The 14,274-nt window shown below is 52.6% G+C and overlaps 7 protein-coding genes across 7 annotated transcripts; 5 read left to right on the top strand and 2 right to left on the bottom strand.

The window, feature by feature from the left end:
- Positions 1-475: 475 nt before the first annotated feature.
- Positions 476-1,182, top strand: J4E90_001610 (uncharacterized protein; the record flags this gene model as incomplete). The annotated part of the gene is made up of 3 exons (XM_051431196.1): positions 476-514; positions 610-1,109; positions 1,158-1,182. The coding sequence occupies 3 exons, from the start codon at positions 476-478 to the stop codon at positions 1,180-1,182; spliced, it is 564 nt and encodes a 187-aa protein (XP_051294330.1).
- Positions 1,183-1,572: 390 nt separating this feature from the next.
- Positions 1,573-2,436, top strand: J4E90_001609 (uncharacterized protein; the record flags this gene model as incomplete). Its single annotated transcript, XM_051431195.1, has 3 exons — positions 1,573-1,798; positions 1,848-2,050; positions 2,098-2,436. 3 exons carry the CDS (start codon positions 1,573-1,575, stop codon positions 2,434-2,436), a joined length of 768 nt encoding a protein of 255 aa, XP_051294329.1.
- A 2,774-nt stretch (positions 2,437-5,210) lies between these two features.
- On the top strand, positions 5,211-6,276 carry J4E90_001608 (uncharacterized protein; the record flags this gene model as incomplete). Its single annotated transcript, XM_051431194.1, has 2 exons — positions 5,211-5,445; positions 5,507-6,276. The coding sequence occupies 2 exons, from the start codon at positions 5,211-5,213 to the stop codon at positions 6,274-6,276; spliced, it is 1,005 nt and encodes a 334-aa protein (XP_051294328.1).
- Positions 6,277-6,416: 140 nt separating this feature from the next.
- J4E90_001607 (uncharacterized protein) lies at positions 6,417-7,486 on the bottom strand (the record flags this gene model as incomplete). The annotated part of the gene is made up of 2 exons (XM_051431193.1): positions 6,417-7,339; positions 7,453-7,486. The coding sequence occupies 2 exons, from the start codon at positions 7,484-7,486 to the stop codon at positions 6,417-6,419; spliced, it is 957 nt and encodes a 318-aa protein (XP_051294327.1).
- A 609-nt stretch (positions 7,487-8,095) lies between these two features.
- Positions 8,096-8,893, bottom strand: J4E90_001606 (uncharacterized protein; the record flags this gene model as incomplete). The annotated part of the gene is made up of 1 exon (XM_051431192.1): positions 8,096-8,893. The coding sequence occupies one exon, from the start codon at positions 8,891-8,893 to the stop codon at positions 8,096-8,098; it is 798 nt and encodes a 265-aa protein (XP_051294326.1).
- Positions 8,894-12,203: 3,310 nt separating this feature from the next.
- Positions 12,204-12,939, top strand: J4E90_001605 (uncharacterized protein; the record flags this gene model as incomplete). Its single annotated transcript, XM_051431191.1, has 2 exons — positions 12,204-12,420; positions 12,476-12,939. The coding sequence occupies 2 exons, from the start codon at positions 12,204-12,206 to the stop codon at positions 12,937-12,939; spliced, it is 681 nt and encodes a 226-aa protein (XP_051294325.1).
- A 1,010-nt stretch (positions 12,940-13,949) lies between these two features.
- Positions 13,950-14,267, top strand: J4E90_001604 (uncharacterized protein; the record flags this gene model as incomplete). Its single annotated transcript, XM_051431190.1, has 1 exon — positions 13,950-14,267. One exon carries the CDS (start codon positions 13,950-13,952, stop codon positions 14,265-14,267), a length of 318 nt encoding a protein of 105 aa, XP_051294324.1.
- Between the last annotated feature and the right edge of the window lie 7 nt (positions 14,268-14,274).

The following is a 14,274-nucleotide window of genomic DNA, read 5'->3' as shown; positions in this document are numbered from 1 at the left end:
CAGCAGGTGGGAAGGTGATGTACGGTGGAGCTGCGAGCCATCTACTATCAATGCCTTCAGCCGGGACGCTTCTCAGATCCGGCAAAGTATCAATAGACCCAGCAATCAGAGGCGTTCATGCAGCGATGTTGACCGTGAAGCGCACCAGTACCTTGCGGGATGAGGGTTTCACAGAGGAATTGACAGTGAAAGAGTGATTCATCAAGAAGAGTGATTGAGATTAGAGCCAAAGCGACAGAGTGCGAGTGTACCTAAGTAGTCGCAGGTCTGATTAAGGAACGACAATGATGTTCGCGACACGCCTGACGAATGAAAAGGCGCGAGTATCAAAGCGGATAGTGCCGTCTTGGCATCCATCGAGCTTCGCGAACATCACCAAGCGTCACGATAGTCGACCCAAACGCGCAACAGCACGGCACCGGCCCATTGACCTATTGACACCCTTGCAGTCTTTCTGGAAGGCCAATCCCTCAAGATGTCTGTCGCCAAGAATGTGAAGACTACTGTCTTTTCGGTACGCAGCCCGAACCGATCTCGAATGCCTTTACCTCGCCGCCCCTCTTCAGCCATTAACCATTGCGAACACGGGTACTGACTGTAGACCTGTAGAAATACACTGTCCAGCCTACCGGAATCTATGCCGCTATTAATAGGCTCTTCGCGCTCGACCCCAAGCGCTCCACGGGTATCCCCATGAACCCGCAATTCCGCAACCCACCCCCAGGCGGTCTGGACCCCAACTCTTACGACGACCCCGTCACTCTTCCTGCCGCTGATATCGCCGAGAACCCATACTGGAAGCGCGACGTGCGACGACGATACCCCAGGCTCTCGACAGTCACCCAGTCCGACGCGGTCGCGCTGCTCGAAGTTGGAAGCGCGGCAGCACCCAAGCAGGAGCTGATTGGCGAGGCAGGCACAAAGTCGCTGGTTGCGGCGAAAGAGGAAGGCGCCAAGGGACTGGCGGTCGCGTTTGAGAAGAACACTGGACTTGCAAAGGATGTACTGGGTCCTGGTGGTATGCCTCCGCTACCAAGCGGGCTACACAACACCCTTGCTGGCGGACACAAGCGATACGAGCTGGAGAACGAGCAGTCATATGGCACAGCGTAGGTATTTTCATCTGATTTTACAGGAACGACACTAACGCGATACAGATACCCATGCCGGACGTTTGCTTAGAGTACAAGATGAACTGGGTAGGTAGAGAAAGATGATCCGTTTTCTGTATATATGGAGACATTTCTTCCATGCTTTCCGTGTAGCCATCAGTGAACTTTCACAACACCCCTTGTCATGAGCGCGTGGGAGTGTTGTAGGTGGAGCGCACGTGTCCGAATGTCTGATCCATGTCTCTTGTGTCTCACCGTGAGTTTGTGTCGATTCTTCACCTCGCATCCTTTGTTGTTCCTTATCGTCCGTCACCGCGTCGAGAAAGGAAAGCACGACGTGTGTTGATGTCTTGGCGCTGTTGACAGCGACTGCCTCGCCGTCACTTCCATATCCCAACTGCCCCCACCATCCACCCCCGCGTCGCTCCTGTCCTCTTTCCACATCGTCGCAACCGCAGTCATGAGCGCTGTGTCGGAGAAGGGACCAACAGAGCTGGGCGCTGATCCCCTCAACTTCATCTACGCCTGCTCGGTGTGTTGCGCCTCCTTCGCCGATGTCTACGAAGGCCACAACGAGACAGTCCGTGGCCTGTCAGATGGTATCAACCCGAAAGAGCGCCTTGTGACGCGCCTGTTCCTCGCCAGTTGCTGTCATGTCTTCTGCAGCAGTCATTTGGAGGGCGGCGGTAAGTGAAGCGCGACCGCACATTAGGCAGCTGCTGACAGCCACGACAGGACCGCCTTTCCACACAGCCGGACAGCGACCTCAATCACCCTGTCCCGTCTGTATCAAAGAGAAAGGCGACAGTGAGCCGCGCGATCTCTTCTCGATACGCGGCTTCAAGAAAGATGAATACGATCCTCAGATTCCGCTCGCATGGTTCACCGCGCCTCCCATCCGCCTCGATGGTAGCGGAAAAGAGATGGAGGCATTGCGCGTACGTCATGTCACCCACAGGTCATGACACCAGCTAACAATAATCAGTTCCAGTATATTGCGCTTATTCGATACTGCCAGAACACCTATGCGACCCGCAAGCCCCTTCAAGAAGCCTTAACCAATATGGAGAAGAAACTGGCTAGTGTGCAGGATCTTGCCTCCAAGGAACACGCGAAAGTCGTTACACTCCAGCAAGAGAACGAGCGACTACGACTGCAGAAGGATCAGTTTCAAGCCATGAAAGCCGAGGTTCAGCGACTCCAGGGTCTCGATGAAGAGGTTGCGCATTTTCGCGATGTCAACCCAAAGGACCTCGCAACATTCCTGGCAAACAAGTCAGCAATTCGCCATTACTTGAAGCTTGTGCCTATGCTAGTCGAGTAGGCCGAATACGCCATGCTACGAGGCATTTGCTAACCGCTCCAGTCAAAACGAGAGGATGCAGAAGCGACTTGCCCAACTCGGCTTTGCGATGGCACTAGAACCTGTACCTAACTTCAAAGGCATTGACCCCCACGCATTCGATAGCGACGAAGCTTCGCCTGAACGCAGCGGACGATCGGGCGGTAAACTACGAACGACTGCCTCAAGCCATACCGCCGGTAGATCGGCTCATACAACTGGACGATTGGGAACCGCATCTTCCGGCTCCTTTGTCCCGCGACCCATGAAGCGGCAACGCCTCGATTCACCCCTTCCCACCAACACCCAAGCCTGCCATCCTTCAAGCCGAGATGCCATGCCACCTCCACCAAAGCCGATGTCCAGGATGCAATCCATGCGCAAGATGTTTCCGAGCCTGCGAAAGAAGTTCTCCAGTGATCGCTCCAGGTATGCAGCAGATGGGTCCTTTGAGGACGACCCAGACGTGCAAATGTATGATAACGGACACTGGCAAGATGTTGAAGTCGGTCATCAGCCAGGACGCGATGACTTCCGCGACGAGACACCGTACATGTCGGGAGCGCTGCCTGTAGAACAGCCCCATCAAGCCTCTGACGTTCGAGGATCGCAGCTACTTTCTAGTGTAGGCCTCAAAGACAACCGGTCAGACTTCACATTCCGAGCATCGTCTCCAGTCAAAATGGATAAGCAAAGCAGTGGCCATCGTCCGGTTCATTTGCCTACTGAGCCCTCATACATTCGTCTTATGGATGGTCTGTCGCGCGACAATGGGATGGAGCTAGGTCTGAAAGATCCTCGCGAGCAGACGAGCACGGACTATCGTAACGATGGCAGGAATAGGCAAGTACTACCTGCTTATCGACATGAGCACAACGCCGAAGGAGTTGATTACCGGAAGCCTCTGGATCTTGGACATCCGTTCATGCACCAGTCGCCACACAGATCTCCGGCCTCTGTCGATGCGCGTCAATATCCTTCTAGCGACCACCAAACTAACGAATACACAAACAGAGCTCACGGCATGCCGGATCTTGGCCCCACTACGCCAGCACCGAGGCGCCAACAAAATCCCGGCCATCAGATCGAGAGTGTAGTAAGTCCCTATTTCCGAAGCGGTCATAACCAGGCCCGAATCCATCCATCGCCCGGCCGCGCTGAACTTCAGGATAGTTCCGATCATTCCGGCGATTATCGGTCACGAAGATCAAGGACGAACCAACCTCGGGCCGGCTGGGTTGAGGCTCGTAGTCTAAACGGCCTCTCATTCTTCGATTCACCCGTCGATTCTAGGAACGAGCCTATCGAGGTGGACCACCGCCGCAGATTGGTAGAGCTAGCACCAACGCCACCATACTCACATCAGCATCAAAGACGTCATCTTAATTCACGTGGCTTCATCATACGTCCGGAAGAGGGACGCTCACCGTATACCAGCGACAGTGCCTATGGCTCTTCCCAAAACCGAGAATTCTACAATAGAGACGCGCCCAGTTATTCCCAAGCAGCGGTTGATGTACCGCCCGCATATCGCCCAAGTCGTTCCCGCATCGGTCAGGTGCCCTCTATCATGCCTTCCATTGTTCCAAGCCGTCCACCTGCCCGGGTCCAACCTCAATGGGAGAACCTGCAGCGAGCGGGCGTCAGGAGTAGCCGTAATGCTTTCAGTAGTGTCGCTGGGAACAATTATGCTGCGCCTTCGAGGAATGTCTTCCCCAGCGCTGGTCGGCGCAATGTTAGACGTTAAAGGCAACCTATGCGTTTGCTTTCCTATCGAATAGCGAATTGGAGTACTTGGCTTTATGAATGGCCATTTTCGCATGGGGATTCGGTGTATGTATGACCGGGCAAAGAAATGATTAGATTTCTAGTTCTGCTATCAGCGATTTTCATCTGTGAACTACTCCTGCAGGACGAGATTTTAGGTACGATCAGCGTCAACCTCGTCTATATGCTCGACTGTAAATCACCCCTTTATGACTACGATTGCAGCTTGCAAGACGGAGATGCGCACCGCGTTCCGCAGACCGTTCGATGCGACGATCAAAAAACCCTCGCAGTGAGCAGATTTGCTGTCTCGCATCACGTTCAATCAAGAGTCTGCCCCGTGATGCTTAGCACGCCCACGCCTTCCCTCTCTCAACACGGAGTCTGTCGATTCAACTCACATGTGGGTAGACAGCCGGCAGATGGGAAGCTAAGACGAATGCGGTAAGGATCAAGGAGGTTTAATATGCGAGGACTATGCAACGAAGCTTCCTCGGCATGCAAGGGCCAATGCCGGTTTTCGATGACATTCATTGGCGGAGTATCATGCGCAACTTATTGTGTCACATACGCACCTGATTACTTATTCTCCATGTTGCAGGACTTCGACAGTTGGCGCGATGGTTTCATCTTAGCGTTTTTCTTTGCCGACAGGCCGTTGTAACCTCCACACGAATCGTAACCCCTGCGTCCCCGCAAAGCCACCGCGCATGACCCACGATCCCGGTTATTGAAGCTTCCCTTAATATGGCCAAGCAATCTATCAGGCACAGCGGCTTCGAAGCTTCAGAACTATGATGCCACATCCATCACTTTCATATTGGCATCAGATGAAGGCCCACTCATTGCCATGGAAGAAACGGAAGGCAAAGCCTGTCCATTTGTGGGGCATTGAATCATTGGCATGCGAACTATTCGCGGTATAAGAGTAGTGTTTGCCCAGCAGGTGCAACATAGGACTGTGGAAGTACTCTTCGCATCTCTACACCATGCTATTCAAGACTCTTTTGGCGGCGGCCGCTCTGGCCAGCACCGCTTTCGCGGCTCCTGCTGAGAAACGCCAAACCTCTCGCAAGATGAAGTGGTTCGGAATCAACGAGTCTGGTGCCGAATTTGGCGAGAAGAACTTCACAGGTGTCTACGGAAAAGAATACACCTGGTACGATCTCAACACCATCGACAAGTTCATGGACGAGGGAATGAACATGTTCCGCCTGAACTTCTGTAAGTCACACAACCCCCATATCCCACATCTTCCCAAAGACCACGACCTAACACCCCCCAGTAATGGAGCGCTTAACCCCCAACTCCCTCACCGGCGCCTTCGACCCGCTCTACCTCGGCAACCTCACCGAGCAAGTAAACCACATAACCTCCAAAGGCTCGTATGCCATGATTCAACCTCACAACTACGGGAGGTTCCTGGGCAACATCATCACCGACACCTCTGCGTTCAAAACCTGGTGGACCAACGTCGCGGCCGAATACAAAGACAACGACCTCGTCGTCTTCGACACAAACAACGAATACCACGACATGGACCAACAGCTCGTCTTCGACCTCAACCAAGCCGCCATCGACGGCATCCGCGCCGCAGGCGCCACAAAACAATACATCACCCCTGAGGGCAACAGCTGGACTGGCGCATGGACGTGGATTTCCTCCGGCAACGGCGCCAGTATGGTTAATCTGAAAGACCCAGAGAACAAACTGGTATACCAAATGCACCAGTATCTCGATACCGATGGCTCTGGTACTTCGGCCACGTGTGTTAGCGCCACGATTTTCAAGGAGAGACTTCAGGCTGCGACTAAGTGGCTCAAGGATAATAAGAAGCAGGGTGTTATTGGTGAGTTTGCGGGCGGGAACAATGCGCAGTGTATTTCGGCGCTGCAGGATGGATTGAAGTATATGGGTGAGAACAGCGATGTTTGGCTCGGAGGTATTTGGTGGGCGGCGGGACCGTGGTGGGCGGATTACATCTATAACATGGAGCCTACGACGGGAGTTGCTTGGACGGGGATCTTGCCCAAGATCAAGAGTTACTTTTTGTAGATGAGGAGGACTCGTGAGGAAGAGGTTGGGTGTATATACTTTACTCTTTTCTTCTTGTAGATATTCATATGAAGAAGCCTTCATTCGCCACCGTTCCTGCCCACCTCGATGCACCCCGTGCTGTATCCAACTACCCCCATCTAAGGCTGCCCCTCCCAAGCCCTACTCAAATACTCCTCCGCGCTCATAAACTTGTACTCGGGGAACCGCTGATTAAACTCATCACTAACATCCCAAGCCCCCCTCCTAATCGCCTCAAAGAACATGATAACAAACTGCTTGCTGAAACCCTCCCTCACCTCATCCGTAACAGTAGGATGACTGATCAACGGCAACCAACTCGCTTTCAATTCCCCCTTCTCCAGATCCTCGCTCTTGACATACTCGACGAGCCAGTCTCCGCCTCTGATCTTCTTGCCTAGAGCGAGGAGTTCGTTGATGGAAGTACGGCAACCCCTAATACCGCCGATCTTCGGCCATGGACGCGTGTCGTCGAGGGCGCGAGCGAGGATCTCGCAGTCGTCTTGGATGGCGGTGATGACGATGGGTTGGTTTCCATCGTCCAGAACCATGGCACGTCGGTTCTCAAAGTCGAGGAAGAAAGGCCAGGTGTAGAGGTCGCGTTCTAGCGGGTATGGGTGCGCGAAGTAGTCCATGAAGATGGAGGGTTGGAAGAGGCAGTACTGCATCGATCCCAGTTCGCCCTTGGCGTCTAGGTCTTCGAGGTACTTCCGGATGTAGTCTTTGTTGTCGTAGCTGGGGACGCCGGCGTAGTTTGCGATGCCCCATTCGCTGGGTGCGAAGCGGGAGACGCCTGCTGCGATGGCGGCGTGGATTAGGTTCTTCTGGGCGACGTTGTCGGTGTCGAGGTGGACGACGAAGAAGGATAGGAGGGTATGGAAGCCCTGGAGAGCCGTGGTGAGGCCATTGAGGTCGGTGTAGTCGACTTGCTTGTAGGTGACTTTGGGGGAAACATGCGGTTTAGTTGGGGCGGATCGCGTGAAGATGGTGATGTCGTGCTTGCCGGAGGCGATTGTGGATTTAAGCAGGTTGGTTGCGACGTCTTTGGACAGCGTTAGTAAGGTACGGTATGTTCATATTTCTAGCAACGGAGGAGTGCCATCTGGTGTCTCGATAGAGGCGGGGTAAGCATATGTAGAAGGGGAGGAAGCATACTTCCGGTGCCGCCTGCAACTGCGATCTTCACCATGATTGCACGTGATGCTATATTGCTCTTTCGATGTCGAAGGATTCAACTGTAAGCACTACAGATTACAAGCTCCCTTCTTTTGTATGTCCAACGGCCGCTATCTGTTGCTCCGCTTTGAGCCCCCGCAATTTTTCGCTACGAAGGCGTGTCTTCGGCGGTGTACGGCATGGTCCTGACTCGTGTCACAAAACCCCAAGTTGTGAAGCTACGATCTCGGCTATCGCGATATCATTGATGTTTGAGTATTCCTTGTGGTGCTCGACGCATACCGATTGCATGATACGCTGCGAATGGGCTGAGCGCTCCTTGCCAATGTTGGTGGCGATCTCATACGAGCTACCGCCATAGTACGATGCTGTACGACCAGATATATTATATTGCTTGGAGACTGTTGACTGCTGATCTGGGTAGACTTCCAATGCGGAATGTGATCAGTCGAAACCCCCCTGTGGAGTGCTGTGAGAGAGACAATTGATTGCCCGACCAGGTTCAGGAATGTAGATATACACAAGATTGGAAAGTTGAAAGGCGTGGTAAAGAAGGTAAATGGTGAAAGATGGGATACTCGCAAGTAAATATTAGGAAAATGGCGGTCATGCATCGAATTCCTCAAGCATCGATCAACGGTACCGCCGGTAAAGGCTTCTCGGGCAGAGGTTTACTCGGCAGCGGTTTCAACGCATCCTCATACGCCGGTGGTCTCGATGAGCTGCCTTCGTCCGGATCATCGCGATACGCGCCGTGGGCGTTCAGCAGTGCGCCTTCTTCTTCAGCCACCCTGTCCCTTCTCATGTTCTCCCAAACATCCTCCATGCCGTCCCACTTCATGAGCTCGCGCTGCGCAACGATCCACCAGTACATCTTCCATAAGAGAAAGATGGTGAATAAGCCGCCAACGACACTGCTGAAGATGACCCAGAACAGGCCCCACCATTCCCAGTGTACGAATTCGCCAAACATGTTGCGAAGCGTTCCTTTCTTGCCATAGTATCCCCATTCTTCTTTGCGATAGAGGAAGCGGCTCCCCTCTAGTTCCCAGACGTCGCTGCCAAGGAAGTGACCTATTGTGCCCCAAATTGTCAAAGATTTCTTGAGAGGGAAGGTGTAGGCTCGAGCTACTATGCGCATATCGACGATTTGGTACTCGTAGATCTGGTCGTCCGTGGTAGATTGACCGAACGGGTCGGCGACCTTGGCTGGCCCTCCTTTGTCTCCCCTTTTCAGAGGTGTCCCCTTGATACGCATCCACAGCATCTTCTGCTCCGGGTTGTTGAACTTCCAAAGAGGGTCGTCAGGGTACCGCGATTTCCCGATCACGTCCAGCGCAACGCTCCAGTATTCCGCATCCGCGTCATCGCCTTCCTGGTTATCGCTCGGGTTCGTGATATATAAATAATCGATATACATTCGCGGGGCATGTGTCAAGGGTACTTCGTGGCACCATCGTCCTCTGCCACTCCAGCTTTCTCGACAATACGGGTCTTCGGAGTTTAGGCCCCAGTACAGTTCCGCGTGGGAGAGGTTTTGGCGATATCGTGTAACGAGGAAGGTGGAGGGTGTGGGTATGGTCGGTAAGGGATATAGCGGGCGATCGTTGAGGAGGACAGTGCGATTATCGTGCGTGAGGGTTACGTTGAGAAGCTATAGCGCTCAGCGTGGTTAGCACCGCTCTTTAGGCACATGCTGGACTTAGGCTCGACACTTATACATACAAGCACATTATCACCAGTTATGACCTCGTGATCTTCAGGGTCCTCATAAGGGCAGCCCTTGCATTCTATCTTCGCGATGTAGGACGATCCGGGTACCACGGCTGCGACCGGTGCAATGGGTGCCTCGCACCCTTCAGGCACTTTTCCTCTTCCATCTAGGTCGCAGTCGAGTACTTCGGGAATATCTGCAGCATAGGCCGAAGATAGAAGGCCGGCCAGCAGCGCGATACCGGACAGCAGCATGGTGGGCTGGTGGTGGAATGATCGAGGGCAGGTGCCTGGCGCTCGTCGCTGCCGCCGCTGTCAGGGGCGTAGCGTGGCGGAGCCTTGCAGGGGTGTCGCGCGATTAGCCGGCGATCATGAGGCACGAACGCTGGTTCCCCCGCCAAACTTCTCTGCCACCTCCGCCCATAGCGCGTGCAGAAACACTGATGTTGACGACGATGCGATTATCGTATTCTCATACTTCCGGTGCTGTATACATTTCGACGGCATCCATTGCTCACGCGGCCATGATCTGCCTCAACTCAGATAACACCATCCTCAGAGCTCTATGGAGCCATAACGATACCATTGGAGATCAAGAGTTGCTGTGTGCGTAGAGTGATTGATAGTTCTATCGCGAAACATCGGCTGCTATGCAAAATGGGGAAAATAATGCGACCATTCAGGAGTGTCGAAAGCCGACTCGGGAAGATGGAAGACGTCCAAAAAGCACTCGACGATAATGAAAACCCTGCAGAATATGTAAAAGAGCCACACAGTAATGTGCAGCGACCATGCCAGCTCAGGCCTCAGCAAGATCCAGCGGCACGTCATACCTATCCTCAGCACTCCGTTGTGTAGTTCCTTCCCCTCCGGTGAGAAAGTCGACGCCCAATCAACCGCAGTCTCCCCCATCAGATAGACCGGTATGAAAAGCAGGCCAAAAATGCTAATTGTTGTGGCGGATATCCTCCACAGCAGTTCTTCAGTTGCAGTTCGAAATACATGGTGCCATACCAACATATGAGCTCCACCATAGCAGAGATTGGCAAAGACCAACCTGTGTGTAAGCACTATCTTCCAGGCTCGGTCTGGTCCGCTGAACTCGTCGCGGAGTTTGAGTTTGAGCTGTTCGGAGGTAGGTCGCGCCTTGATCCTTCGCGAAAAGATATGACGCTTAGCTTGTATAGGGTTGAATCCGACGTCGGCATGGATAAGGGCGTCATAAAGTGTTACCTTCTTCCCTCCGCCACTTTGCGGCAGTGGCATAAGATCAAACGTTCTGGTAGCTTCAGACGCGAGCTGAAGAAGGTGTTGTTGTGAGTCCGCGGCTTCTTCGCGTTCCAACGACAAGCGACTGAGATCTGAACCGGGTAGAGAATCCGCGGCCGCTAAGAAAGCCCCCAGAAGTTCGATATCCTTCCCCTGTAGAACGAACCCTTCCTCCACGTCCAGTGGTTTGCTCCACATGGTGAACACGTGGTGCATCAGGGCGCCTGCGCTGTGTATCCCTACATTCAATTCCAGTAACGAAACCGTGAGACCCTGCGAGTGTCTGGTCAGACATTGGATGCAGAACCACGCCGCTTGAGAGCATGCCAGAATCTTCACCATGGGGTTCCCTTTGCTCTTGTCCAGGATGTAAGATTCTGAAACTCTTTCGAAGAACTTGGGAACGTGCTTTGCAATAAATTTGATGCTGGGCACGGATAGAACCAGCCTGGTTTCGCCGCGCGGTAGGTAGCTCTCTCTATCTCCGGTATCGATGACAAAGCCGCCCATGACGGCGAAGAAAGAATGGGTGTCTGTCCAAAGATGGGTTGATGGTCTTTTGCTGTCCAGGACCGTTTTCTGATGTCGTACCTTTGAGGGAATGTATCGGATGGCGTCTTGCAATTGCTGGTAAGCTCTGCGGATGATGTTAGGAGGCGGATCTTGGTTGAGCTGCTTTCGCATGTAATCGCCCAGCTCCATCGCCTCTTTGTTATGGCAGTATGCTTGAAAGACGACCTACAATTGGGACGGAATCAGCGGAGCCGTTATGGGCACTTGAAAGATGGTCGTACCAGTTCTGGGGTGAACAGCGCCATCATCACCCAACCAGCTTTCCTCCAGAATAGATCGGCTGTTTTACCGTACTCTGGAATGTTTACATGAATAGCCTTCCAAACGCACAACACTAGAGTGAGGATGCATGTAGAGAGTATCGAAAAGGTTCCGCGGTTCTGAGGCTCAGCCTTCCAGGTATGATATTGCGTGATGTTTTCGGTTGAGTTCATAGTGAAAGATAGGCTCGGGTGGAATTGAAAATGCGAGATCGTCTTCGTCACGGCGTGTGAAGGATTCTTATACCATATCGCGAACCGTGTTTTCAGGTTGGCACGGAGATTCGCACACAGTAGCTTTGCTTTTGAGCCTTTGGGGGCGTAAACCAGGCCATTAATAGAGTTGGTATGCAAGGGCGTGCTGAGTGGCTGGAGGAATCTTCCAGTAAGCGATTGGTTGTACAACGCAAGTTCTGTGCTTTTTCGTCTACCTGTGAACATCCACAAATGGGGCCGATTTGGCTGCATCTGGATCTCGTACTGAATCTGATGTGTCATACACCATTGGGCTGGTAGGGTCGCATCGACCAGACAGCCTATCATGATCCTATTTCGGAAAGTGAAGCTTGCGTGGCGAGTTTGGACCACACATCGGGTACCACCTTCTTTTCTGTCATGGTATCTTATTTTCCTTGCTTCTTAACTCTGTTGCGGTTACGGTCCAACCCGGCGGCGTTCGACTGAAGGTGATAACCCGTGTTGTCTTGCGTAGAGCCGGCGGTTTTGACGATTAGTGACACCACGCTGGCTGAGCAAAAGGCACTACAGGCACCTCTTCTGCACATATCAAGATTGCTTGCTACAAGTGCTGTCATCCATCGCGCAGATTCCTTTTCATTTGCTAGCAAACCATGTCGAACGCATGTCTACTCAGTTGTGTTCTCTCTGCTATTCCCTTCCTCTTTCACCGCGATTATGGCGCAGCTTTCCTGTGAGCGACGTAGTGGGAATATCATCAGAGTCGACGATCACCTGGAGATCGAATTCCACCGGACATCTATCGATCCCGACCGCGACCTGGCCGATCTGCTTCCTGAAGACGGTATATTTCCTCTGCATTTTCTGCAAAGGGATAGTAATGGACAGCAATTTGATGAGGCAAAATGTAGGGGGCTTTATCTACATATGAAGCGTGAGTCGCATACCAGCAAATCCACTCACACGCGCTAACCATGGTGCAACTGCAGAGAGTGAAGCCATGTGGATCAAGCTTGACGCAGACAGGCTGTACGTGATCCGTATCTACATTGACAACGTGAACGTGGTAACAGGCCAAACCTCGCAAGTACAAGGCCAGCAAGATTATTTTATTGTGCCGGATCAGGCCTTCGTCAATGGATACAAGTCCAACATCAATGCGTTCACGAGACAGTTTCGCCGTCCACCGTATGCACCGAATTCTACACAGCAAGATGCTCAGACCGTACGCTTCGAGGTAACCCCATCCACGAACACTGGAATACTGACAGGCATCGGTATGGGTGTTGAGGGTGAAGTACTTAACCGAACTGTAGTAACGTTACCCGGCATGACTGTTAAGGATTACACGAGGAAGTACGAGCTTCAATTCGAAGATGGTGTTGATGTCTCGGCTAGACTTACCAGTAAAGGGGAACAGGTTGACGGTATTAGGAGCGACCATGTGGTGTAACACAAGCTGACTCGATCGTAGACACTTTCTTAGTTGCTGACTGCGAGAATCTTCATGTACGTCTTAACGTCCTTTCACGACGAAGATTACGCTGAAACCGTTGATAGGATCATACAGTAGTAGTGACCAACCGCGACGGACACCTACACTCTCGCCTGCTCAAACTCGACACTTATCCATCTATCGGATGGGAGCCACATCGTACAACCATCTTCAATGTTCGCATGCTCAATTCGAAAGCAGCTTGCGACCTATTTGGTGCGCCCAGATTTGAAGAGACTGACAAAGAAGAAGAGAGGTTGCATGGAATCGATGGCCTTCTCGTAAAATTCGACCCCGAACCAGCATCAACAAAACCTTTGGTACTGTTTCGTAGAGTACCGCGACCCCTCGAGATCTATTGAGGGGCAAGCTGGAGATTGACTAAAGGCCCTTGTCTCGTATGTAAATATCTGATGTGAGTTGGTAATGTCGATCAGTCGAGTAAGCCACGACCTTCCCATACAGCGTGCAAAGTGCGTCACAACTCCTGTGCGGCAATCACGAATCTACGCATCAGACATCAGCCAATCCCGCATCTCAGTATCTTTCGTTTCCGCCCCTGGCGTATTTTACATTCGCGGTCCGTCCCGGCGTCGCTCGCGTAGTCATCGGCGTTGTCCATCGGTCTTTCGCAAAGCCCACGGTTCAGCCGCTGGGCTACACTTTGTTAGTGGAGATGACAGAACTATGGGCGACGTTCCTTGATGCGAAAGGCGCACGCGACAGATCAGTCGCGTCGAGTCGCGAAGTGGTTGGCTGTCGTTTCGAGTTGCTAGACACTATGACGTCACTCATGAGATCACAACGCGTAACACACGACCTCGGTCCATGAGTAGGTTTAACAACCCAACAACCTCTCATCTCAACCACCTACACCAACAACTTCAAACTACCTACCGTCACAAATCCATCAACTCGTCAAACCTTACAAATCAAACCACATACCCAACCCACCAACCACCACCACAATGCCCAGCTCAACATTCCAATCCTTCAGCACATCCTCATCCAGCACAACCATCAACGGCCAAACAACCTCAAAGTCCGAGCACACCTTCACAGACCCCAGCGGCACCCGTGTCGAGCGTACACATCAAGCTCCAGGTGAAGCGCCGCGCGTTGAGCGATTTGAGACGGATTCGTCGGGAAGACAGTTGGAAGACCACAGACATGCGGATGCGAAGCGGATTCAGGATGTGACGGAAGAGGAGGACGCTAAGAGCAAAGAGAGGGAGTATGAGGAGAGGATGCAGGATGAATATGCTAAGAGGGAGGGGGGTGCTTGAGTGAAAG

Source organism: Alternaria incomplexa, assembly GCF_024043165.1.
Source record: "Alternaria incomplexa strain BMP 0042 chromosome Unknown scaffold_2, whole genome shotgun sequence".
Classification (NCBI taxonomy): Eukaryota; Fungi; Ascomycota; class Dothideomycetes; order Pleosporales; family Pleosporaceae; genus Alternaria; species Alternaria incomplexa.
Note: the sequence above shows the minus strand (reverse complement) of the source record. Positions and strands in the feature narration are given on the sequence as shown.